Source organism: Bufo bufo, chromosome 2 (genome assembly GCF_905171765.1).
Source record: "Bufo bufo chromosome 2, aBufBuf1.1, whole genome shotgun sequence".
In the NCBI taxonomy this organism is placed as follows: Eukaryota; Metazoa; Chordata; class Amphibia; order Anura; family Bufonidae; genus Bufo; species Bufo bufo.
The window spans coordinates 132,498,953-132,526,189 of record NC_053390.1 but is presented as its reverse complement, the minus strand read 5'-3'; the positions used below and the strand labels follow the sequence as shown (position 1 = coordinate 132,526,189).

At 46.1% G+C, this 27,237-nt stretch overlaps 1 protein-coding gene across 2 annotated transcripts in view; it reads left to right on the top strand.

Annotated features, from left to right (window-relative positions):
- Positions 1 to 1,452: 1,452 nt before the first annotated feature.
- TMEM161B (transmembrane protein 161B) overlaps positions 1,453 to 27,237 on the top strand; it is a 37,760-nt gene continuing 11,975 nt past the window's right edge. The window contains exons 1-6 of one of the 2 annotated variants that reach the window (XM_040421523.1): positions 1,453 to 1,597; positions 6,014 to 6,087; positions 21,604 to 21,707; positions 23,719 to 23,805; positions 24,794 to 24,891; positions 26,363 to 26,519. In XM_040421523.1, the coding sequence (XP_040277457.1) occupies positions 6,085 to 6,087; positions 21,604 to 21,707; positions 23,719 to 23,805; positions 24,794 to 24,891; positions 26,363 to 26,519 (449 nt within the window). In that variant the 5' untranslated portion in view covers positions 1,453 to 1,597; positions 6,014 to 6,084. Of the gene's footprint in view, positions 1,715 to 6,013; positions 6,088 to 21,603; positions 21,708 to 23,718; positions 23,806 to 24,793; positions 24,892 to 26,362; positions 26,520 to 27,237 lie in introns of both variants that reach the window. The other variant, XM_040421522.1, reaches the window with a different exon arrangement.

Genomic DNA, 27,237 nt, shown 5'->3' with positions numbered 1-27,237 from the left:
TGATCATCGTGAATTAAAGGGTTTATCTGGGAATTTATATTGGTGACGTATCATCTGAATAGGTCATTAATATCAGATTCGTGGGGGTCCGACACCCGGGACTCTGCCAATCAGCTGTTAAAAGAGGCTGGCGGTACATGAGCGCCGCATGGAACTGGAAAATGCCTGCCTTGCCAAACACAACCCCTCACTGTGTCACAGCGCCTACACTGCGCCCGTTTTAAAAGCGTTCAGAGACTACGACTGCCCCTATGATGTCCCCCCACCCCAACCCTACTGTTAGGCCTCCTGCAGACAACCATATCCGTTTTGCTGTCCGCAAATCATGGAACTGCAAAATACAGTCTGTGTGCGTCCCACGCTAGAAATGCCTATTCTTGTCCGGATGGGTTTAAAAATGAATGGGTTCGCAATGTGAGTCGGACGTGGACCGGAAATACAGCCTTAAAGGGGTTGTGCAGCAATTTATATTGATGATCTATCCTCAGTATAGGTCATCAATATGTGATTGGCGGGAGACCGACACCCCGGCCAACCAGCTGTTAGACGAGGAGGCGGCGCTCCATGCGAGCGTTGCTTCATGGTCTTTACAATACACGTCGTCTCCTCTGGAGCAGCGGCGCAGTGTAGTTACAAGTACTCGCTCCGGTCAAGTGAATGAAGCCAAAACTTGTCTGCACTTCTGAGACGAAGAGCAGCATGGAGCACCGCCTTCTCGTCTGATATTGATGATGCGTCGTGTCGCCCATGACCTGGTGATGTTATCACCACCACCTGCGCCGCTCTGCTGCCTCATGGGCTTCAGGCCTTCTTATGGCAGAAGTGGACCTGACGTCACCAAAATCCTATGGGAATTAAGAAATGTGATATCGCCGTTTCATAATACCACGGTATATCCTAGATACCGGCTTATCGCCCAACCCTACCTTCACCACTAACCTCCCTTCAGATCCCTCCAGCATACAGTCCCATGTAAAATACATCACCCCCCCTGCCTTCAGCTCCTCCAGTATACAGTCCCATGTAAAATACATCACCCCCGCCTTCAGCTCCTCCAGTATACAGTCCCATGTAAAATACATCACCCCCCCTGCCTTCAGCCCCTCCAATATACAGTCCCATGTAAATAATATCACACACCCCTCTAACATACAGTCTCCAGTACAAAGATCACTTCCCCTCCTCCCTTCAGCCCCTGCAAAAAGGCCTCCATGTAAAACTGACAACCATCGCTCTCATCCACACAGCTATCTGCTGCATCTGCTCCCTTCTCCATCAACCTGTTCTGCAGGATCTCCTGCAAAATCCCGAGGCCCCGCCCCATGGATGACTAGGCCCGCCTCTTCCTATGACATCATACCCGCCAGGAGCAGCTCCATTCTAGTCACTACCTAACGCGACGGCTTGATTCACTCAGTGCGCATGCTCAGAGCATAACGGGGTCCTTTTTGTTTTGTGCTGTCTAGAGACTGCCTGTCTGTAGTCAGCGCGACACTTTATTTCTGAGGGATACAGATTTGTAGTCAGAATATCCCGCAAGTTCTTCTATGTTTTCCGATTGTACAGAGCGGGGCCAGCATCACGGACAACGTGCCAGGTGAGGTTCCCAGAGCCACGGTGGAGGCCAGTGCGCCGCCATGTTGCTGTAAGATGGGGTCCTAGCATGACCTCCAGCAAGCAAGAAGTGTTGTGGTGCCGGTGACTGGAAAGAACGGTGTGTACCGGGGAGGATGCGTGTGGGGGGCAGCACTGGCGGAGCGGCACACAGAGGCTGGCATACACTGGGTGCACTGTCCTCTGTATTCTGCAGATGTGCTCAGTGCTGTCATATGCCTGTCCTACATGTGCCCTGTATGTATATGGCGTCACTATGAAAGCTGGTGGGGATTCACCATCCACTTCTAGTGTGTGTGCAAATGGCTATGTTCAGTATTGTACAAAGTGTCTACCCTGAAAATGCATATGGCGCGTTGAGTGCGTTGGAAAGGTTTTGCGTTCATTCTCAATAAGGGGGCGGCGACGCTGGTCACGTGACAGCAGTCGTCGCTGGGACCACAGATTAGGGTGATCCCATAGAAGTGAAAGGGATCACAATGAGAGTTACCAAAAATTAGGGTGTTTCATTTTTCCAAAGATGTGATTGTCATAGGACTTTGCTTACGCCCCGAGTCTCAGTGATGTAAAAGATATTTATGCCAAATTTCAAGAAGAGTGGATAATATTTAGGGGTTTCACATATTGATCACTTTTATTACTACTCAGGAGGTTGGTCTTGCATCAAGCAAGGTGGATGGCAAAGGCAACGTATGCACTTAAAGTTGTCCACTTCACTAAACAGTTGAATATTCCTAGGATTGAAACGGGTTGCACATTTTGTCTGCCTCATATATGTTCGCTTTTTGCGCAAGGCAATTGTAAGTCGATGGGCTCCAAAGAATGATTTGGATATGCTACAGCTTCTGAGCGCTTACCCAGGTGCGGACGTCAAAAAAAGTGCTCTCACAGTTGCTAAGAGACACCTTTGGTATCTGTCAGAAACAAATGTAGGATTGGCTTTTTTTGGACGAACGTATTACTCAGGCTGTTAAGGAAAATATGACAAAAAATGTAGAAACCAAACCTGCAAAGAAAAAGGAAATGAAACGATTAGAAGGTAAAAACCTAGTTTTTAAAGGAAAAGACCTGAGCCATTTCGTTACTAATAAAACAAAGACGTTCTTTGAATTGTTTGGGATCCACGACGTGACAGAATACTGCAGTGATTCTCTAAGAAGCCACATGAACGCTCTTAAAGGGGTTCTGCAGTCAGTGGTGCCCAACCTGCGGCCCTCCAGCTGTTGTAAAACTACAACTCCCACAATGCCCTGCTGTACACCAAGTTGTAGTTTTGCAACAGCTGGAGGGCCGCAGGTTGGGCATCCATGGTTTAAACTGATGATCTATCCTCTGGATAGATCATCAGCATCTGATCGGCGTGAGTCCGACCCCCGGGACCACCGCCGATCAGCTGTTTGAGAAGGCAGAGGCGCTCCAGGAGCGCCGCGGCCTTCTCACTGTTTACCGCTGGCCCAGTGATGTCACGACTAGTATAACTGGCCTGGCTAAGCTCTGTTCACTTGAATAGGACTTGGCCGCGCCCAGGCCAGTTGATACAAGTCATGACGTCACTGGGCCAGCGGTAAACAGTGAGAAGGCCGCGGCACTGCCGGAGCGTCGCTGCCTTCTCAAACAGCTGATCGGCGGGGGTCCCGGGTGTCGGACCCCCGCCGATCAGATGCAGATGATCTATCCAAAGAACCCCTTTAAGGTGGTCGATGATACCGCAGAAAGAGGAATTGCTCTGATAAAAAGGTTTAACGAATCGGTCAGGGGCGAACAACAAAAACAATTCTTGTTCAGGGTAGTCGAGCATCACAGAAAAGTCGTCGCCACGGTAACAAAAGAAGGGATTGAATCGTTCAGAGTTGATTAATATAACTATTAATCTTGGTGTCTAGTTTTTATATTATTTTAAGTTTGTGAAAAATTTATTTTTTGCCTACTTTTACAAATCCCTAAATATTATCCAATCTTCTTGAAATTTGGCATATATATCTTTTACATCACTGAGACTCGGGGCGTAAGCAAAGTCTGCAAAGATTTTACATTTTATTTTTTTTCCATTTCAAAATGAAACACCCTAGTGTAGCGGTCCCTTAATTCACCCGATGCGACCATCCAAGGCTACACAACGGCATTTTTTATAGTGACAGTCTATTTTGTCGCTCCGTGACATGCGACACAACAGTTGCTCAAAGATGCGTCCAAGTTGGATTTTTGTGCGACACCATAGACTATCACTAGAAAAATTGTTGTGCGACACATGTCACAGTGTAGTTGTACCATTTTGTAGCAAGACAAATTGCGTCATGTAGCCGTACCCCAAGGCCTCTTTCACACGAGCATGACGGATTAGGTCCAGATGCGTTCGGTTTAACCCACACCGTTTTGCAAGCAAGTTCAGTCAGTTTTGTCTGCAATTGTGTTTAGTTTTTTCCGCGCGGGTGCAATGCGTTTTGATGCATTTTTCACGAGCGTGATAAAAAACGGAAGGTTTACAAACAACATCTCCTACCAACAATCAGTGAAAAACGCATTGCATCCGCACTTGTTTCCGGATACAATGCGTTTTTTCACTGAAGCCTCATTCACTTCTATGGGGCCAGGGCTGTGTGAAAAACGCTGAATATAGAACATGCTGCGTTTTTCATGCAACGCAGAACTGATGCGTGAAAAAAACCGCTCATGTACACAGACCCATTGAAGTGAATGGGTCAGGATTCAGTGCGGGTGCTAAGCGTTCACGTCACGCATCTCAACCGCGCAGAAAACTCGCTTGTGTGAAAGGAGCCTAAGGGCTCATGCACATGCCCCGGGCCCCTATTGCGGCCGGTTGTGAACCGCTTCACTGATGTGGACCCATTCACTTGAACATGTTCTATTTTTTGGGGAATGCGGACGGATCACGGACCCATTCAAGTTGAAAGGGTCTGGATCAGTCTGCAGCAGCCGCACGGATGTTGCCTGTGCAAAGGCTGTGTGCATAAGCCCTATGTCGTATAGAGAAGCTGGGCCTGTGACTACCAGGTGAGTTTTTGGGCAGCTCCCATTTCTGAAAATCCCATTAAGCTTAAGGTACTTTCACACTAGCGTTTTTCTTTTTCGGCACTGAGTTCCGTCACGGGGGCTCAATACCGGAAAAGAACATGCATTCTGAATGGAGAGAAATCCGTTCAGGATGTCTTCAGTTCAGTCACTGAACGGTATTTTGGACGGAGGAAATACTGCAGCATGCTGCGGTATTCTCTCCGTCCAAAATTCCAGATCAGTTGCATTAATTTACATTGAAATGCAGGATCCGTCCTTCCGGTCTCCGCATGCGCAGATCGGTAAAAATGTGGAAAAAAAATCTGTCCTTATGACAAACGGAGAGACGGATCCGTTCTTGCAATGCATTTGTGAGACGGATCCGTCTATAAATGCTGTCCGGTTGCATGCGGATTGCCGGCGACGGAACTGCTTGCCGGATCACTCTGCCCCAAGTGTGAAAGTAACCGTAGGGCCACAAGTTACGATTCAGTAACTGATAACAAAAAGAAAAAGTAGCTAAAACCATTGGCTCCGCTGGTAAAAATGTCTTCCTCTTGGTTATAACCTTTATGACCTGCTTGAGACTTTATTCACACACGGCTGGTCCTATGTCACCGTAAAGTCTATAGTGAGATATAAAACACGCCACATACAAGCGTGCAGATCTGTGGGTATGGCGTTTATCCTATAGGCTTCTTTATTTCTGGCGTTTTGCCCATGTCGGCTAAGGCTAATTTCTCACCTCCGGTTTAAAAATCTGGCATGGCTTTTCCAGCAGACAAGCGGAGAATCGGCTGGGCACAAACCGAACCCAATGGTCTCTGCTTGTCTGCCGGAATGCGTACAGATATCCGCCGGACCACGTTATATCTAATAGCGCCGGCGGACATTCCGTCCACATCCGGCAGCTTGGGAGTCGGAGAAGTCCAGCAGGCTCTTCTCTGCCGGAGGTGTGAAAGTGCCGTGGGAATTGACCCGCGGTGCAGATTTTTAAGCCCCCAACATGTCTGTCTGTTATGGGCTTCCATTACATTAAAAAATCGCCTTCACTTTACTGCTGCCGTAAAACGCAGTGGATTTGCAGCCTGCAAAGGGGCGACGGTTGGATTGGGGGGATGGAGGGTTCCCTGTTTTACAGTCTGCAGTGTCTATTGTGTGTATATCCTCAGCATACCCCTGTACACGGATAATACCTTACACTGTGTAGACCGTCCCCTCCCCCCATTGTTCTCTCACACACCTTGACTCCTGTCCAAGCAGGGGGGGGGGGGGGGGGGGGGCCTCCTACCTTCTCCCAGGTGCCCTTCAGAGACTGCCCGCCTCCGTCTGTGAGGAGTGATTGTCACCAAGTCCAGAATGTAACTTTTCCTCCTTTCTGTTCCAGCGCCTATATATGATATCCGAAGAAAGCTCCTCGTTCTCTAGGATCTTGAGGAACAAGCCTTCAGCACAAAGATGGTAAAGTGCCCTTCATGTCCCATGTTCGTGAATGGATGGTGGTGTAATGTCTGACGTTCAGATGGTCAATCCCAATGATCTGATGAAAACTCTGGTGTTTTACATTTGGTTTAGTAGGAAATATTTTCCCACGTCCTGTTACTGATCAGTATTGGCAGCTTGATTGTAAAAGCTCCGGCTTGTGTGTGTGTGTGTGTATATATGTGTGTGTGTGTGTGTGTGTGTGTGTATATATATATATATATATATATATATATATATATATATCTCTTTTATTTTTTATTGTTTCTTCCGCATTGTACGCTAGTTTCCCGTAGTCCGTATCATGGTATATTAGCGCATGAGACGGATGGATAAATGCCGTGTCCCATTGCAGCATCCAGCTGTTCTCTGCTTCACTGCTATCTGTTTTGTGTGAAGCCATCATGTGAATCATTAGAGTCAGTGGAGGAAGGGAGAGTGGAGTAGTTGCCCATAGCAGTCAGATCCCGTCTTCTGAAAAATGAGGGCTTAAAGTTAATTGGTTGCTATGGGCAACTGCTCCACTTTTTCTTTGTAGCACTTTTGATACATTTCCCCAGCTGACTGTTGCTTTATGATTGGTGGGGGGACGTGACCCCGGGAGAGGCGTTGCTTCCCCACCACTGTTTCCCCCCCCCACAGTGGCCCCCATCCAGCCAGCTGTTCAAGTGATGCCCCGTTTAAAGGATATATGACCTGCTGTAGTGCGTGGAAAACCCAGAAGGGGAAGCAGTGCTAAAATGCTTCCGCTTCCCAGGATCAGTGGGGGTCCCAGAGCTCAGACCCCCACCGATTTATAAGCTGATGACATATCATAGCAATAGGTTGTCTCACTTCAGCAAATTGCATATATCATATAGAGAAAGTTAATACAAGCCACTTACTAATGTATTGTTATTATCCATATTGCTTCCTTTGCTGGCTTGATTTTTTTTTTCCGTCGCATTATACACTGCTCGTTTTTATGGTTACGACCACCCTGCAATCTATCAGTGGTGGTCGTGTTTACACACTATTGGAAAAAGCTCTGATCTCTCTAGTGGCCAGGACCGTGGGAGCGCACATAGGCTAGTGCTTTTTCCTATAGTGTGCAAGCACGGCCACTGCTGTCAGATTACAGGGTGGTCGTAGCCATGGAAACGAGCAGTTTATAATGTGATGGAAAAATGAATCCAACCAAAGGAAGCAATATGGGTAATAACAAAACATCAGTAAGGGCTTTGTATCAACTTTCTCTACAGGATAAATGCCACTTGCTGAAGTGAGAAAATCCCTTTTAAGAGATGGGGAAATTAAAGGGAACCTGTCACTTAGATTTTGTGCCTAGAGCTGAGGACATGGGCTGCTAGATGGCCGCTAGCACATCCGCAATATCCAGTCCCAATAGCTCTGTGTGCTTTTATTGTGTCAAAAAAATGATTTTAAAGATGTGTAAATGAACCTTAGATGAGTCCTGTCTCCTCCTCCATGCCTCAGAGTTGAGTCCAGCGTTCTGACTCTGAGCCCAGCCAGGCCCACTGTGAAGGAGTCCAGCACCGCCCCGCATCCTCCGAATCTCCTCCTGCTCCCCGACGCCACAAAGCTAGAGCGCAGTTTGTTCCCTGAGGCTGATGCCAGCACAGTGAAGGAACACTATGCCGACATTGCGCATGCGCTAGCTCGCGCATCGCGAGCTTACGGCGCTCTAGCTTTGTGACGTCGGGGAGCAGGAGGAGATTCGGAGGATGCGGGGCGGTGCTGGACTCCTTCACAGTGGGCGTGGCTGGGCTCCGGAAACGTTAGTTATAAAATAATTTTTTTGACACAATAAAAGCACACAGAGCTATGGGGACTGGATATTGCGGATTTGCTAGTGGCCATCTAGCAGCCCATGTCCTCAGCTCTATACACAAAATCCAGGTGACAGGTTCCCTTTAAGTACAAAAATATTGCAACAAATCTGATTGTAAAACCGAACCCATAGTTTTCTGTAGGAGTGGTTACGTCGCATGAACTATCAGATATTTTTGTGTTGTGATCAGTCAAGCTAATTAAATGCTACTGAGATACATTACTGTGCAAAGTCTTTCAAAAGTGGAAGAGTCAATAGTTTATTTTTATCAATTAAAGGCGTTTTAGCATCTGGCACCTTGGCGGCCTCTTGCTAGGATGTCCCACCCATCTCCAGAGTGGAGTGCAACCTGCTCTCCATTCATTTCTAGGGGTGTTCTGAAAATAGCGGAGCGAGCACACACGGCTATATTCTGAGCCCCTACAGAAATGAATGGAGGGCGAACGCCCAGTGTTCACTTCGGGATCCTGTTCTGGAGACAAGTGCAGGTAGTGTTTGGCGATATTAAGAAACGGCGATGTGGCAATATCTCAATATTTTAGTGACGCCATAGGGTCAGTCGCTCTTGACTTGTATTTACATTTTTTTTTTGTAAATGAGAATGTTTTAAACAAGAGATTTCACTTCTGGCGCACGCACAGCGGAGGATGCAACAAATTTATTAAGAGGCGTGCATGAGCCTCTTAATAAATGTATTGGATCTTCCACCAGCGGCACAAGACCGATATGTAAAGGGCCTGTCTTAAGCAAATGACCCCCAATGTCTTATTTGACTGAAAGGCATGTTTATGATGCCAAGGTGCCCTTTTTAACAACGGGCACCTATGATGGGCACATCTCGAACAACCCATTTATCAGTGTTTTCCACTAGCATGTCCCATTTTCTACAGCAGCGCCGAAGATGGCTGATCGCTGCTATCTCCAGCCCTGCCATAGAGAATGAATGGAGCAGCAGGGCGCATGTCCGACCGGCCACTCCATCAGATTGGGGGAACGTGAACCCTGTTCTTGGTGGGGCAACAAGGAGGTATTAGTTTATGGGTGCATCAAGGAGACTTTATAATGTATGGGGGCAACCAGGAAACACGGGTACATGTTTTGAGTCTTTTTTCATTGTGACATATATAGTTATTGCAATAAATTTCTTAATATCGTTAGAATATTTTTCATTTTGCCCAAGCCTAGGTGCAGGTCCCACCTTTGCCTCCTATATGACATTGGTCGCAGATCTTAGTGATGTACCACCAGTGTCTGAGGTGAGACAACCAAAATGGGGAGGTTGTCTCAAAAATTTTGGAGAACTAACCACAGATCTTCTGTGGATGTAGGCTTTCTCATATCCTTCTGTCCCTTCATGTAATCCCAGACAGACTCGATGGTGTTGAGATCAGGTCTCTTTGGGGACCATATCATCACTTCCAGGACTCCTTGTACTTTATGCTGAAGATAGTTCTGTATGTTTGGGGCCATTTCCTGCTGCAGAATAAATGGAAACTATTAACGCTTCTATTTTTGAGTTCATTCTTACTTTGCAGCAGTTTCTCCACATCTGCCTAAAACTTGTGCACAGCACTGTATGTGAATGCACTGTTAGATGGGCCATAATACAGCACACAATACAGAACATTACTGCTTAGCACCATTTCACAGACTGGGTGCTTCTAGACTATTAAAGGGACTAGGGTTGCATCGGGTATCGAATTATCGATACCAAATTGATACCGGGTATCGAATTATCGATACCAAATTGATACTTTTGTACCCGGATCAATTTGATACTGGGAATTGCCATTTACCGATACTAGGCTGTGCTACTGCACAGCCTAGTATCAGAGAACATAGTGCGTGCTGCTCTCAGAGTGCTCCATGTTCCCTCAGCAGCACAGTGGAGAAGGAGGCAGTCTCCCCTCCCCCCCCCCTCCCCCATTCTGCCGCTGCTACCAATGAGAGGGGCGGGGCTGTGGCCACTGCACCACCAATGAAGATAATTAATCCTTTTAATACAGATATAGGCGGCGGGTGCCGGCGGCAGCTAAGGGGTTAATTGTCACGGATCGCAGTGCCTTGTCATAGAGATCGGGTGCCTATATTTGTATTAAAAGGTTAGTTATCTTCATTGGTTTCGCAGTGCGCACTCCCCCCCCAAAACCCCAGTATTATAAATTATAAGCAGTATTAAAATCATTGGTGGTGGTGGCCACAGGGTCCCCTCCCCTCCTCCTCTTTGGTGGTGCAGTGGCAGTTCCGATCGGAGCCCCAGCAGTGAAATCATGGGGCTCTGCTCGGTTACCATGGCAGCCAGGACGCTACTGATGCCCTGGCTGCCATGGTAAGCTCCCTGCTGCCGTGTGCACAAAGCACAGGGCAGCAGGGAGAATGTAAAGTCCTATTCACCCTAATGGATCTTTTTAGCCACCTTGTGCCCCCCAAAAATAGGATAGGACTGTTCTATTATGGGCTGGACTTTTTTTGTGTTTTTATTTTTTTCGAGGTGGTATCGAGTATCGCAATACTTTTTATGGTATCGAAATTGAATAAAAATTTTGGCATCGTACCAACCCTAAAAGGGACTATCCATGACTAATACTGACCTCCCAGAATGGCCGACCTGCGCTGGCGAGTGTACTTACCTGGTCCCCGGCACTGGGTTCTGTGTCTGTTGCTCCCAGTTTTGCTCTTTAATCTGTGTATACTATTGCAGGATTTGGATCCCAAATATCGCTATAGTAACAATGAGACTGTACGGTGACAGATGTAACCATTTTAGGTTGAGTTTACACATTGAACACTGTAGGCTCTTTTTATGGCAGCTTTTAGATGAAATGTATTGATTGTCATTGAATGGTAAAGTAATAGGGAATTATCTAGATTTAAAGGGTTTCTGTCATGAGAAATAAGGTTATGTAGCTGACTGACATTAGCGATGTGCTAATATCAGCAGTACATAACAGTATGCTTTATAACTCCCTACCTGCCGCCGCTCTCTTAACATAAAGACTTTTAAAATTAGCGACTGAGCCTCTAGGTGTTATGAGGGCGTTGCTTCAGCACCTAGAGGCTCGGTCTACGCACCCTTTGGCACGCCCAGGTCCAGTTGATTGACTTTCGAGTTCTCCTCATCGTCCCGTAAATCCCACGCCTGCGCAGTCCCCTTTAGTATTCGTGAGTGATGGGTGCGCTCCTGCTGCCGGCTTCCTCACTGCGCCGAAGGAAGGAAGTCGGCAGCAGGAGCGCGTCCTTTACTCACTGCGCCGAATACTAAACTGGACGGTGCAGGCGCGGGATTTACGGGACACTGAGGAGAACTCGAAGGTCAATCAACTGGACCTGGGCGTGCCAAAGGGTGCGTAGACTGAGCGTCTAGGTGCTGAAGCAACGCCCTAATAGCATATTTTAAGAGAACGATGGCAGGCAGGGAGTTATAAAGCATACTGTTATGTACTGCTGACATTAGCATATCGCTAATGTCAGTCAGCTACATAAGGTTATTTCTTATGACAGAAACCCTTTAAAAAAAATGGATAACCCATGATGCTTTAATAGCAGCAAAAATTGCAGTTTTTTTTTTCTATACCCTTCACCGCCGCTATGAATAGTACAGGGGTCTGCAGTATGAGCCGGTGTCCAGACCAATGTAAACTATGAAGAGGGTGCAGTTATTATACAAGTGCCATGGCCCCTAAAGTGGCCCAAGGCTGGTATACTCCACTCCATACAAACCAATAGACAGCACATGTCAGTGAAAAACGGAAAAGTGGACGAGGCCTTAGGCTACTTTCACATCTGCGGCATTGCGATCCAGCCAGCAGAGAATCCCGGGAATCGGCCGGACAGCGTGCAGCAGGTTGTCTGCATTCAAAAGACGTTCGCTTTCACAGAACAAGTATTACTAAGTATTTTTTGCTGTTTGTCCTGTGATGGCTAACCTCCCACCCTCCAGCTGTGGTAAAACTATGCTTGGCTGTTCTCACAACTCCATAGAAATGAATGGAGCATGCTGGGAGCCGTAGTTTCACCACAGCTGGAGTGTCGGAGGTTAGCCATCACTGCCCTAGAGCAAAACTACAGCTCCCAGCATGCCCGGACAGCCTTCAGCTATCAGCCTACAGCAGGGCATGGTGGGAGTTGTAGTTTTACGACAGCTGGAGGGCCGCAGGTTGAGCATGCTGGCGAAGGCGACTGGTGGGTTTCCGATAGGGGATGTGGCAGCAGCTAACAATCTTTCAGTCTGGCAGTTTCGTCTGATCCACGCTATTACATGCAACGATTCCTGCTCAACTTTGAACAATTCTATGAAAATTCTAACGATATTCGCAACGTCTAATTGGCCCTTCAGACTCCAACCACTCACCGCTTAAAGGGGTTGGCCACATTTTTGTGGGTTTTTAGCAAAACCCTCCTGGGCAGACCTACTCCCTGTAGCTGGGTCCTGTCTCCATCACTCCCCGAGCTCGGGTCCCTCGCTGTCGACTTCCGGTTTGACAATGCTGCAGCCACTGCGATGACCTGCACCTGGGAAATCTGTGGCAAAATCCACTTTTAAATTACATTTTTAAATTTTGCAGAAGGATCATTGCAGTGAAAATCCCAATCCATTTCCTTTTTTCTTCTTTTTTAGCTGTAGTGAAATTATTTGACTCGCCCTACACTGGCAAAACCAGTCTCTAGGGGAGTGATTGGGGATTCTTACATGTGACTGCATCCCTCCTGCTAGAACATAGGGCATCCGTGGTTGGGCAGCCGGCGCTGGTGTAATAGACCAGCTCCACTGTGGGTTCCTACATTGTGTAAGGCAGGCAGACACATTGCGGTTGCATTTACAGATTTATTTCAGTTCCTAGGATATCCTCTCTGGATAAACCACGGTATAGCTGGATTTTCTGTGTGTCCCCTTTCCCAGTAGTTAAAGTGGCATGGTTATTAGAGCGGCGCGCTTCAACTAAGTGCCCCTCAGGAAGCTGCATGCTATCGGACTAAGGGCTCTTTCACACTTGCGTTCTTGTCTTCCGGCATAGAGTTCCGTCGTCGGGGCTCTATGCCGGAAGAATCCTGATCAGGATTAGCCTAATGCATTCTGAATGGAGAGAAATCCGTTCAGGATGCATCAGGATGTCTTCAGTTCCGGAACGGAACGTTTTTTGGCCGGAGAAAATACCGCAGCATGCTGCGCTTTTTGCTCCGGCCAAAAATCCGGAACACTTGCCGCAAGGCCGGATCCGGAATTAATGCCCATTGAAAGGCATTGATCCGGATCCGGCCTTAAGCTAAACGTCGTTTCGGCGCATTGCCGGAGCCGACATTTAGCTTTTTCAGAGTGGTTACCATGGCTGCCGGGACGCTAAAGTCCTGGCAGCCATGGTAAAGTGTAGCGGGGAGCGGGGGAGCAGCATACTTACCGTCCGTGCGGCTCCCCGGGCGCTCCAGAGTGACGTCAGGGCGCCCCAAGCGCATGGATCATGTGATCACATGGATCACGTCATCCATGCGCATGGGGCGCTCTGACGTCATTCTGGAGCGCCCCGGGAGCCGCACGGACTGTAAGTATACCGCTCCCCCGCTCCCCGCTCCTACTATGGCAACCAGGACTTTAATAGCGTCCTGGGTGCCATAGTAACACTGAACGCATTTGGAAGACGGTTCCGTCTTCAAATGCTTTCAGTACACTTGCGTTTTTCCGGATCCGGCGTGTAATTCCGGCAAGTGGAGTACACGCCGGATCCGGACAACGCAAGTGTGAAAGAGGCCTAACGGTACTTTAGGGTATATTCATTTCCGGCACAGAGTTCCGTCCTAGGGGCTCTATACCGGAAAAGAACTGATCAGTTTCATCCCCATGCATTCTGAATGGAGAGTAATCCGTTCAGGATGCATCAGGATGTCTTCAGTTCAGTCGTTTTGACTGATCAGGACGGAGATAATACCGCAGCATGCTACGCTTTTATCTCCATCCAAAATTTTTGCATCCGGCATTTTTTCCCATTGACCTGTATTAATGCCAGATGCGGCCCAAAGTGTTCCGGCAAAACGGATCCGGCACTGGAGAGACGGATCCGGCATTTCAATGCATTTGTCATACGGACCAGGATCCTGATCCGTCTGACAAATGCCATCAGTTTGCATGTGTTTTGACGGATCCGGTAGGCAGTTCCGGCGACGGAACTGCCTGATGGAATTCTCTGCCGCAAGTGTGAAAGTACCCTTACGTAGGCTGAGAATTGGCCAGATAATCGCTAACAAGCGTCCATAGGAACGCTCGTTAGCAATCATCTGGCAGTGTACAGGTACCGCCGATTACCCAGGTAATTTGATCGTTGGTGTGGACACCTAATTCATCGTTTGCTGTTTTAAACAGCCTCTGCTGCCGGCAAACTATGATTCTGTATGGGGACAAGCAATAGCATTAGCAATCACTCCTTCCCATACTGTGGAGGAGATTGCAGCATGTAAATGGGCGCTCCTCCTACTGGTAAGTGACAGGTCTGTGCGGTGCATTGCTTATAGCACAGACCTTTCACTTACCAGTAGGAGGAGCGCCCGGCCGGACACAGACAGCGCAGGTAAGTATAATGCTTTTAAAATTGCTAAGTAACCATGGCAGCCAGGACTGCAGTAGCGTCTTGGCTGCCATGGCAACCGATCGGAGCCCCAGCGATTAAACTGGGACTCCGATCGGAACTCTCCGCTGCCACTAATGATTGGGGAAGGGGGGTGATTTTAATTAGAGGAGAGGGGAGGCCGCACTGGCCACCAATGAATATAATACTGGGGAGGGAGGGGGGCCCCACTGGCCACCAATGAATATAATACTGGGGAGGGGGGCCGCACTGGCCACCAATGAATATAATACTAGGGAGGGAGGGAGGGGGGGGCAGCACTGGCCACCAATGAATATAATACTGGGGAGGGAGGGGGGCCGCACTGGCCACCATCGAATTTAAAACTGGGGAGGGAGGGGGGTCTGGCCCCTGCTGCCTGGCAGCACCTGATCTCTTACAGGGGGCTATGATACGCACAATTAACCCCTCAGGTGCGGCACCTGAGGGGTTAATTGTGCGGATCACAGCCCCCTGTAAGAGATCGGGTGCTGCCAGGCAGCAGGGGGCAGTTATGTACACAGTTCTTTTCGTATATTCTAACTTGAAGCGTCCCCATCACCATGGGAACGCCTCTGTTAGAATATACTGTCGGATCTGAGTTTTCACGATGTGAAAACTCTGATCTGAAAAAACATTTATGCAGACGGATCCGTTCTGAACGGATGCAAGTGTTTGCATTATAGGTGTGCTGATCCGTCTGTGCAGATACCAGACGGATCCGCACCGAACGCTAGTGTGAAAGTAGCCTTACTAGATCTCATTACATAATGTTGTGGATAAATCATTAGAATTTATATATTGCAAAACCTAGTATAGAAGTGAATGGAAACACTATGCAGATTGCAAGTGTTTTGTTTCTGCCTCCCTCATTGATGGTATGCCAAAGACAAACAAGAAAATCAGTTTTGCTTGACCTTGCCGCCTCCTTTCTTTCTCCTTGCTGATAAACTTCTCTGTCAGCCCTTGTGTTGGTTCAGGTAATCTCGCCCTTCATCAGTCCTCATTATTGTAGGAGAAGCACTTCACTGCGGGCTCTCCTTCCATAGGCTCCACGTGAAGTATGTAACTCATGGTGAAGCCGTGGATTTGTATTGACTGCGCTCCCACATAGAGGCGTTATTCATTTATTACTACTGTTACTGTTTGTATCACATTTGAAGCTACGACGTTTGCTGCATTTACACCATGTCAATGAATGGTGCATTTTAGGGGGAGTAATTGTATACTTAAACTTCTGTTCATGTATACCGGTGTGTTGTTTTATGTGTTTTTTTTTTTTTTTAATTAGGTCTGTCAGAGGTGGTGTTTTGATTTCATTGGTCACCTCGGTGCAGTTGGGTCTGTGTGTGCACCAGGCCTGACTTCTCATGGGTTACTTTTACAATTTCCAGTAAGGGTGCAGCTGAAAATGTGTGGAAAAAATCCACCTGTAAATATATGTGTGTTTTTATGTTTGAATTAAAGGAGTTGTCCAAGTTTGTTTTTTTGCTCTTTGTATGTTTCTTGGCAAATGTAAAGGGTTTTAAATTCACTTCATTTCCAGTGGCCCCTTTCTCCTAGGTAGCTGAGGTCCATGATGTCAGCTTCTTTCCCTGTCTGATGACGTTTCGTGCACAACTGAGGGAGCAGGTCTGCTACTGTGCACAGTCACTGTGAAGGCTGTACCGGTTGGAGAGACAAGCCACGCCCCCTGTACTACCCAATCTGCCGGCCCCTGCACTGCCGATCTCCTGGCTGAGCTGTCTGCCCTGTGTCTCCCCTCCCACTGGATTCTTCAACAAAGTTTTACCCCTTCTACCATCAGCAGCACAGACTCAGGGTTGGAGGCTCTGCCTCAGATACTGAGCAGCTGCTGGGTTTCCTCTTCTCCAGGCACTGAGGAGATAAATGCTGTGCACAGGATCTTACCTTCTTTCTCACCCTGCAGACACAAAGCTGATAAAGACCGGAAGAGTTCTCTCCTCTGTACTCTTCTGAGTATTCCAGCAGGCAGGGCAGCAGTTTTATTCACTCCCTTTGCGGAGCAGGGGGAGGGGAAAGGCAGTCTTTCTTGACACCCACAAATATTCATGAGGAAAAACACACTCAGAGCTCAAAGATTGTTGTTACACACCCCCACAGCACTGCAACTGCATGTCAACAAAGGGGCCAGAACATAACTAGCTTCGCTTATGCCTAAAACTTGCTTAGCTTATGTATATATTGCTAACATTAGATTTTTAGAGCTTAATATTTTTATTTCACAACTCGGACAACCCTTTCAAAGAAAATGCTCCTTCTATGAAAATTAGAGATTGTGGTGTTAGGTGTGGATCCCCCCCCCCCAAAAAAAAACAAAAAACTTGATGGATGTATGTGACAGTGTTGTCCATCTAATTTGGGTTAGTTTCACAGCAATTACAGATATAGGACCCTGCTCCCCAATCTTCAGGGGTTCTAGGTTTCAGACACCTCCTTAGACATTTATTACAATTCCAAAAACTTTGTGGAACATCTGTTGATGCTTTTTTTTTTTTTTTTTAAAGAAACACTAGCTATATAAAATGTGACTGAAATAAAATAAAAAATTCCAGCACTTCTTCCTCCTTTCCTATTCTTCCTCCATGATCCTATTTTGCCTCTGAATACAATACAATCCTGTTCCTCTTCCTCGGAATCCTGCTTCCAGTAATATCCAGTAATAAGACAGTTGACTGTGGCAGGAGCCTCTCTGTCTTTGCAGTAGGAGAAAAATATTGCTAAAGCCCACCCCCACATATGTAAGGCTACTTTCACACTGCCGTTTCAGGGTCCACCTGTGAGATCCGTTTCAAGGCTCTCACAAGCGGCCCCAAACGGATCAGTTTAGCCCCAATGCATTTTGAATGGATGCGGATCCATTCAGAATGCATCAGTTTGGCTCCGTTCCGCTCTGGAGGCGGACACCAAAATGCTGCTTGCAGCGTTCCGGTGTCCGCCTGGCGATGCGGAGCCATTCGGATCCGTCCTGACTTACAATGCAAGTCAATGGGGACGGATCCGTCTACATTGACACAATATTGGTGCAATTGTAAACGGATCCGTCCCCTATTGACTTTACATTGAAAGTCAGGACGGATCCGTTTGACTTACACTTAGACTTTTTTTGACTAAGTGTATGCAGACGGATCCGTACTGAACGGATACCATCGTTTGCATTTATAGGAGCGGATCCGTCTGTGCAGATACCAGAAGGATCTGCACCTAACGCAGGTGTGAAAGTAGCCTTAAACGTTGTTTTTTTTGCCGTGGGGGGGGAATTTTTTCTTTTTTTTTTTCTAAATTTCTCGTCACTCTGTATTTAAAATTTTTTTTTTTTTTTTTTTAAATCCTGTGGTTTCACACTGGCCACTAGACCTCAAATATGTTAAAACTTCCTGTTTTTGAGAACAGCAAGATGGGCCATAGACACAATGGACAAGAGGGGGCTTCATTGACTGCTATGGGAGAGGCATGCTCTGTGACCTGTGCAGAGGTCAGGGGGAGTAGATAAGCTGTGATATCACCTATTGTTAATGGTGCCGGTGCTATCTATGCAGAGGTCAGGGGGAGTAGATAAGGCTACTTTCACATCTGTGTTTTTGCTGAATCCGTCATGGATCAGCAAAAACCCTTTCGTTAGGATAATAAAACCGGCTGCATCTGTTCTGAACGGCTCTGATTGTTTTATCTCTAAAATAGCCATGACGGAGCTGTATCTAAAACCATTGTAAGTCAATGGGTGACGGATCCGTTTTCTTTTGTGTCCGAGAAAATGGATCCAGCACCAGTGACTTGCATTGTGTTTCATGCCGGAACCGTCTTGCTACGCATCGCATGACACACCAAAAAACGCTGCTTTTCATAAAAAAAATTTACGGCATAGGAACGCAACCAAACAGAACGGAATGCATTCTGGTGCACTCTGTTCCGTTCAGTTTTGCCACATTGACAATGAATGGGGACAAGACTGAAGCGTTTTCCTCCGGTTTTGAGACCCTATGACGGATCTCTTTAACGGAAAGGAAAAAGCAGATGTAAAAGTAGGCTAAGCTTGTGATATCACCCGTAAGTGGTGGATCCTGTGTTATCTATGTAGAGGTGATATCTGTCGTTGTAATCCTGCCTGTGGCAATAATTTGATAGCTACTAAAACGTTACCTGTACAGAACAGGAAATCATAACCTATTAGACCTAGAGGCCTATGTGAAAATTGCAGGATTATGTACCGGTACATTTTTATTAAATATAGATAGTGACATGGAAAAATTAGAAAAACTCGCCAAAAAAAAAAAAAATATATATTTTTTAATGTGATTTTAAAGAACAGGCCATTTGCTGATGACTAGTGTTGAGCGAACTTCTGTTTTAAGTTCGGCGTCTAAAGTTCGGCTTCCGGTTAGCGGAGAATCCCGATATGGATTCCGAATTCCGTTGTGGTCCGTGGTAGCGGAATCAATAATCGGCCATTATTGATTCCGCTACCACGGACCACAACAGAATTCGGAATCCATATCGGGATTCTCCGCTAACCGGAGGCCGAACTTAAAGGGACACTGACAGGCGCAATTAGCATATTTAGGCATATATATGTCTTATAAAGTCTATTAAAATCATCTAAGTATCCCCCCTGTCCACCTTATAAATACAGAAATATAAAGTTTTATAACCTGCTGCTTGTCCGGTCACCAATCTGCCCAAGGGGCGGCGTTTAATCTCAAAATGCGCCCAGCCAGCCGCTCCCAACTGCCGTTCTGAAGCCCCGCCCAGCTCATCAATATTCACTTCGCTGGGCGGCGGCTACAACTCTCCCGACTCAAGATTCTGCGCACAGCCCATTCGATCCTCTGGGCACGTCCTCCGTCCAATCTTCAGCGCATGCGCCCGGCCGGGGTCACATCGCGCCTGCGTACAGAGCGCTGCAGACCCTGCTTTATGCGCATGCGCCGGGCACTTGAGTCGGGAGAGCTGTAGCCGCCGGCCAGCGAAGTGAATATTGATGAGCTGGGCGGGGCTTCAGAACGGCAGTTGGGAGCGGCTGGCTGGGCGCATTTTGAGATTAAACGCCGCCCCTTGGGCAGATTGGTGACCGGACAAGCAGGTTATAAAACTTTATATTTCGGTATTTATAAGGTGGACAGGGGGGATACTTAGATGATTTTAATACACTTTATAAGACCTGTACTGACATATATATACCTAAATATGCTTTTTGGGCCTGTCAGTGTTCCTTTAAAACAGAAGTTCGCTCAACACTACTGATGACACATTCCCTTTTAGGCTACTTTCACACTGGCGTTTTGGCTTTCCGTTTCTGAGATCCGTCATGGGCTCTCACAAGCGGTCCAAAATGGATCAGTTTTGCCCTAATGCATTCTGAATGGAAAAGGATCCGCTCAGAATGCATCAGTTTGCATCAGTTCAGTCTCCATGCGATCAGTCTCCATTCCGCTCTGGAGGCGGACACCAAAACACTGCCTGCTGCGTTTTGTTGTCCGCTTGACGAAACTGAGCCAAACAGATCCATCCTGGCACACAATGTAAGTCAATGGGGACGGATCCATTTTCTGTGACACAATCTGGCACAATAGAAAACGTATCCGTCTCTAATTGACTTTAAGTGGAGTTAATGACGGATCCGCCTTGGCTATGTTACAGACAATACAAACAGATCCGTTCATGACTGATGCATGCGGTTGTATTATTGTAATTGATCAGTTTTTGCAGATCTATGACGGATCCGCCCAAAACGCGAGTGTGAAAGTAGCCTAAGATGCCGTGAATAGTATACAGAACTGAAGTGGCTTGTGTGAGATTTACAGGGCTTCTTTCAGTTCTTTGTTGGATTTAATGGCATCTCTCAGTAGTGCAATATTCAAGGCCTTCTGTGTCTCCTTGTAAGGGTCTATCCACAGAAATACTCCCCGTCTATATGAGGAACGTGTCTGTGGGTGATGTTTGCATTTGGTTGCCTCTGTCAAAGGTATCGGAGTCAATTCCTGGCCATACATTTCGGATGTTTATTTCCAGGTATTTCACATTAATGAGCTATCCTCAGGACAGGCCGCCTTCTGTCTTGCCGGGGTTCCTGCCACCACCACCACCTTCTTGCCCCTTTCCCATTATGTACCTATTACTCCATTAACCTTGTGCCCTGTTTTTTCTGAAGGGGTTTTCCAGGGCTCTTGATATTGATGACCTGTCTTCAGGATAGGTCATTAACCCCTTCAAGGCGAAGCCCATTTTTGTTTATATCATACATCAAGTTTTTGTAACAGCATTTAAAATTAACAGTGAGAAAGAATATGGTTGTGATGGGTCAATGCTTCAAACACTTGAAATTCCTGAAGTGTCCCCAGTTTTCCCAGGTAGTTCTAAATTTTTGGTAATTGCGATTTTCCCAAGCTGCTAATTCTTCAAACCTATATAGATCATCGACTTTTGCTATCCATTGCTCTAGGGAAGGGAGTTCCGGCTTGAGCCAGAATCTAGGTATTAGAAGACGGGCACTAGCTAGAAGTATTTTATAGAGAGGGGGGGGGGCATAACCAGCCTCTGGAATGTTATGACCGCATGTCCCATACACCATAATAGAGAACTATTTTGGTGTATGGGATTCTGACACTCTGCCTGCATAGCTGTGCCTCGATTTCACTGCGGGGGCTCAGATCAGAATGCTACTATCTCTATTGACCGGAGCCTCTGAAGGGGTTGTATGACCAGGTTCGGTGTAATCGCCTATCCCAGTCATTATCGCGTACGTGATAATGTGTGAAGGGATTAATATTTGATCGATGAGGATCCGACACATGCATCTCCAACGATCGGCTGTTCCCTGCAGCCCCCAGCGCCGAGCAGGAAGTATAGCGCCGTGCAAAGTGTAGTGGCCATGCAGGGTTACTGCGGCTCAACTCCCATGGAAGTGAACCTCTTAATATGGAGAGCCTGGAAAACCCCAACTCCTTTGCAGTATGCTACATGTTCAGACTGTGTTGCAGGACTGCTGATCAGACCTGGTTGTATAGCGATGTCTGTGTTCTCATCTCACACCGTCTACACTTTTCTCTGCAGGGTGTGATAGGCGTGCAGCTGGTTGTCACCATGGTGATGGCCAGCATCCTGCAGAAGATCATACCACACTACTCTTTGGCTCGCTGGCTCCTTTGCAATGGCAGGTAATGTAGAAATGTACGATTCTAGCACAGTAAAGGTGCCCACTCCTCCACTTTGTAGAGTTACTGTAGGTGTGGGTCCCAGAGGGTAACTCCTTTAATAAGTACTTGCATTCCTTTGCTATGACCATTCTGGAGCATCTATTTTTAATGACACTTTGTTGTGCCATTCCTCTATTATTCCTACTAGAAATAAATGACTGAATTGCTAGAATTTTGCAGTGAAGGTCCAATTGGGGGATGGGTGTCCCTACACAGTCTGACACTATCCAATCAGTGCTGCCAGTGTCGGACTATGCAGGGATCCACCTCCCTCTGGAAACACTTAGTATGACTTTTATTGCAGATTGCTGTCAATTCATTCATTAAACTAGTAGGAATAATAGATAAAGTATAAGTAACATGCAGGTACGGAGGTGAATCAGGATGTGGGAGTGCTGTTGTGTGCCTATAACCATTCACTTATGGCTTGTGACACTGCTGAAGTCATAGAATTGCTTTGGCCTTAAAGGGAACCTGTCATCAACTTTATGCAGCCCATGCTAACGACATCATAAAGTAGAGACAGGTGAGTTGATTTCAGCGGTCTGTCATTTTATAAGTTACAAGTAAGTGGTTGCCGAAAACCAACATCACAATCATTGCAGACTAGGCCTGGAAAAGAGTCACAGCCACCTGAGAAGAGTCCTGGTTATTCATGAATTCCTGCTCTCCTGCCCACCTGCTGATGACTGACAGCCTTCTACCTAGTTTTCTCCCTTTCTCTCTAGCGAGAACTGCCAATCATCAGCAGATGGGCGAGGAGAGCAGGAGATTATGGATATCCAGGACTCTTCTCAGGTAGATTTGACTCTTTTCAAGGCCTGGACTGCAATAATTATGATGTTGGTTCTCAGAAACCACTTACGTTGAGCTCATAAATGACACACCGCTGACATCAGCATGTCTGTCACTATTTTATGCTGCCCTCAGTGAGGTCAGCATAACGTTGATGACGGGTTCCCTTTAAAGGATTCTAGTCTTTCTGTGTGTGTGTGTTTATATAATATACAAAAGTCGCAGGACACAATTTTATTTCAGAAATGAAAGGGAAAATGAAATATTTGAATACCCCAGCAAGTGAGAGGGGTGGGGGGGGGGGGTCTATCGTTTAGGCTATGTCTAGAATATGGCTGCCATCTTGAAAGCCGCAATATTGGATCAAGGGAAATTTTTCCAGTGGGAAGGGGGTCATGTAGCATATCAAGAAAGACCAGAATTTTGCAATATCTCTTGTGGTTCAAAAGTTATCAACACAGAAATTTCAAAACTTCAAAGTTCTGTGTTCAGCACCAGGGACAACACATTGAACACGTCAAATAGCTTCCCAGTTGTTGTAACTTTCGGTGTTAAAGATAGGCCCCCTCGCCCATTACTTGCTTGGGTATTCGGATATTTAATTTTCCCTTTCGTTTCAGAAATAAAAAGGGTGTCCTGCGACTTTTGACTCGCCCTGTATATACACACACTTACATACTCCAGAGGCAGTCTTTGGAGATTAGCCCCTTGTATGCTGTTCTGCACGTCTGTCCTGTCTCCCTGTCCACCTTTTGTCAAAAGGAACCCAACTGCCTGAGTGTGACCTGGGCCTAACTGTAAACCAGCAGCACCATTCACAAGGACAGATGTGATCAGGACGCCTGATACATTTCTGCTTGCTCCTGACTTTCTCTGTCCTCTACTAAGGTGACAGCTTACACTATTAATCGGTAAATTATAGTCCTGCTAATGTGATGTAAGATCTATTGATCTTATCTAATCATAAGAGCTGATACAGAAGGTGTATTGGATAAACTTGGTAATATACAAAGAATAGCAGAATACCCCCTTAACTGCTCAGCTTATCCCGAATTGTTATCGCTGTCAGGCCAGGTTCACCCACTAGTTTGGTCGCCCCCACTGTCTGAACCCATTCGCACTGCACAGAAGCTGATTGTTTTTACTAATGTTCCCACTATGTTTTTTTATCACCCAGCTTATATTGGTACCAGCATCCTACAGAAGACGAGTTACGAGCACTCGCTGGAAAGCAACAACTAAGAGGAAAGAGCAAAAAAGATAGGTAATGTTTTAGTTTGCGCTTGTCTACATTTTATCAACTGTGCTTTGAATTTATAAGGATACATATGTTAAAGGGAATCTGTCAGCAGTTTTCACCATGCTAAACTGCTGACAGCAGTAGGTAGGAACCACAGAGAGCAGGTTTTATTATCAAGAGTAGTGAGAGAATATGACTTTTTATTCTGCCAGATTCTGATCTTTAAGTGCATTGGAAGTGGGGCTTCATTGTTATGTTGTCTCTGCATTGAGGGGCCTCTCAGCTGTTCCACTGTGAGCGACAGAGGGGGCTGTGAAGTAGAGTGCACTTTACACTGAAGGCCCACCTCCAGTGCTCTTAAGACTGAATCGGGCAGAATATAAGTTTTTATATTCACACTACGGCTAAAAAAGCTCCACAAAAGATTTATGTGTGCTATTCTCCCCAGCCCCTACCTAATGCGGTCAGCAGTTTAGCATTGTCAGAATTGCTGACCGATTTCCTTTAGCATTGCAAAGTTGAATACCACTGAAAAGTTTGAGGGGATCTCATCCATAAGGCCTCATGAACACGACCATATTAAGGGTGCATGTCCGATGCACCTTTATTTTGAGGATTGTACACAGACTTGTTTATTTCTACGGGTTCGTGTGCTGTCCGCATGTGGCCATTCCACAAATTTTCCGGATAAGAATAGCCATTTCTATCGATGGGGAGAGAAAACTGTGGAATGCACACGGACGGTATCTGTATTTTGCAGATCTATGATTTCCGTACCTTTAAAATGGATACAGTCTTGTACATGAGGCTTATAATAAAAAGGGGGTCCTGGTGTTTTTCTTCTTTGTGTTGGCTGAACCCACATCCTGTGGCATGTACTGGAAATCCACATGATGACCGCACTGAGGAGATGGGAGTTCCCTATAGATAACTGCTATTCAGCCAGCAAGGTTACAGCCCCGTCTGGCTGCTGCACTGATGTGTGATCTGTATTTATTTTTTTCTATTGCAGAAAATATAATGGCCATATCGATAATAAACCTCTTACCATTCCCAAAGATATTGACCTTCATTTAGAAACAAAGACTGTTACAGAAGTAGACACTTTAGGTGAGGTTTCTTTTTTCTCTCTAGCCACCTATACATATTTCTGCTTTTATTTCTATTTATACAAGCTTTGTACTTTAACTGCTTGTTTTTCACTCCTGGGGACCTTTTCTGCAGACCCACATTGGGAATCATACTTCCCTGTTCCCTGCTGCTTGCAGGAAAGGTCCCCAGGGGTCAAGAACCCCTTTAAGGGCACACAAAGCTTTTTGTGGCAGTTTTTTTGAACCAAAACCAGAAGTGGGTTGGGAGGGAATGAGAAATATATAAAGGAAGGACTTCTCCTTTTCCTTCCTCCTTTATTCACTTTTGGCTCAAAACAACTACATTAAAAACTGCCACTAAAAGCTGTGTGTAACACCTCCCTAAAGAGGAAATCCTACAAAAAACACTTATATCCTATTCACAGGATAGGAAATAAGTGTCCGATTGGCAGAAGTAGTGACCTCTGGAGAACTCGCTGATCACTAGAAGGCCCAGTTTGAATGTAGCAGTGGTCGTGCATGTCAGCTACTGCTCCATTCAACTCTATGGGGCTGACAAAGAAAGCCAAGCACTTTGCAGTGCCGTACAGTTGAATGGAGTGGCAGCGGACATATAGTCAGGTCCATAAATATTGGGACATCGACACAATTCTAACATTTTTGGCTCTATACATCACCACAATGGATTTGAAATGAAATGAACAAGATGTGCTTTAACTGCAGTCTGTCAGCTTTAATTTGAGGGTATTTACATCCAAATCAGGTGAACGGTGAGAGTTGACAGCAACAGATTCCAAATGCAAATAGCACACTTGAAATGAACTCTGGACCTTTTATCTGCTCATTGTAATTGGGATAATGAGGGAATAACACACACCTGGCCATGGAACAGCTGAGAAGCCAATTGTCCCATTACTTTTGGTCCCTCAACAAGTGGGAGGCACATATGCAAACTGTTGTAATTCCTACACCGTTCACCTGATTTGGATGTAAATACCCTCAAATTAAAGCTGACAGTCTGCAGTAAAGCACATATTGTTTGTTTCATTTCAAATCCATTGTGGTGGTGTATAGAGCCAAAAATGTTAGAATTGTGTCGATGTCCTAATAACTATGGACCTGACTGTATGTGCTCTCAAAATGCACCAATTTTGTCGTCTTTCATAGAAAAAAGGGTTGTCTTCAATTATATATACTGTACATATACATGACTTACATTACATAGTATCCATGTTTCGAGAGCATAGCTTTTGTGGTTTCATTGATCTGTGTAACCTCGGGTTAAAGTTTATTATAAAAATTTTTTCGAGATTTTGATACTGATGACCTATTCAGAGGATAGGCCAGCAGTATCAAAATTGCGGAAAACCCCTTTAAACCAGGTTGTGGACAGTTGTATGAAGGATCCCGGGTTACTGGGAACTATTGTAATGTGCTTATATTATACTGATAACTTATTCCATGATTCTAAAGTGTTTCTTTTCTTCCAGCACTCCATTATTTCCCCGAATACCAGTGGCTGGTAGACTTCACCGTTGCTGCTACTGTTGTGTATCTGATAACTGAGGCTTATTACAGCTTAGTGGATCCATCCCAGGAGATGAATATCGGCATAGTGTGGTGCATGCTCGTTCTGGCATTTGCAATGTATCTTTTTTAATTATCAATAATCACACAATCCAGTTTATTATTATAATTGTTTTATTCTAGGTCATATTTAAGCACAGTTGCCCAACATAAAAATGGTACCTGTATCGTTTCTTTCACTTGTCCACAAACGGGGAGAAAAACACTTTATAACGACATGAAAATTAAGGCCTGAAAGTGCCCAGGGTCGGCGTTATGGCCGCAAGTGCCCAGGCCCCTCTCAGATGTGCCCAAATAACAATAACTGCTCCCCTTGGATTCCTTTGGCCCCTCCGCTCCTCCTCTGGTTTAGATCTCATGCGAGTGGCGGTCACTGCTGGGCCTGCGCATGCACACTGTTAACATCAGTGCCTTTGCCCATAGTGGGCAGAGCAGTGACCAGTGCTCACATGAGATCTAAACCAGAGGAGTAGGATGAATAAGGAGAGGAGGGCAGGCCAAAGGAATCCAGGGGGAGCGGTTATTTGAGCACATCAGAGAGGAGCCTGGGCAAAGTAGACAGACTCTCTTTAAGATTTCCAACGTCACTCTGCTGAACGCCATTACAGATGGTGAATGTGGTTGTTCAGAAATCCAACAGGTTTGTCATGTTACAGTAACCTGCAGGTCGTAGCGCAACCATGTTATCATTAGTTGCAATTTTTTAGTGCGACATTGTGATCTTACGTCGAATGAACACAAATCTCTGTGTAGGCCTAGCCTAAAATTTAAAATCTAT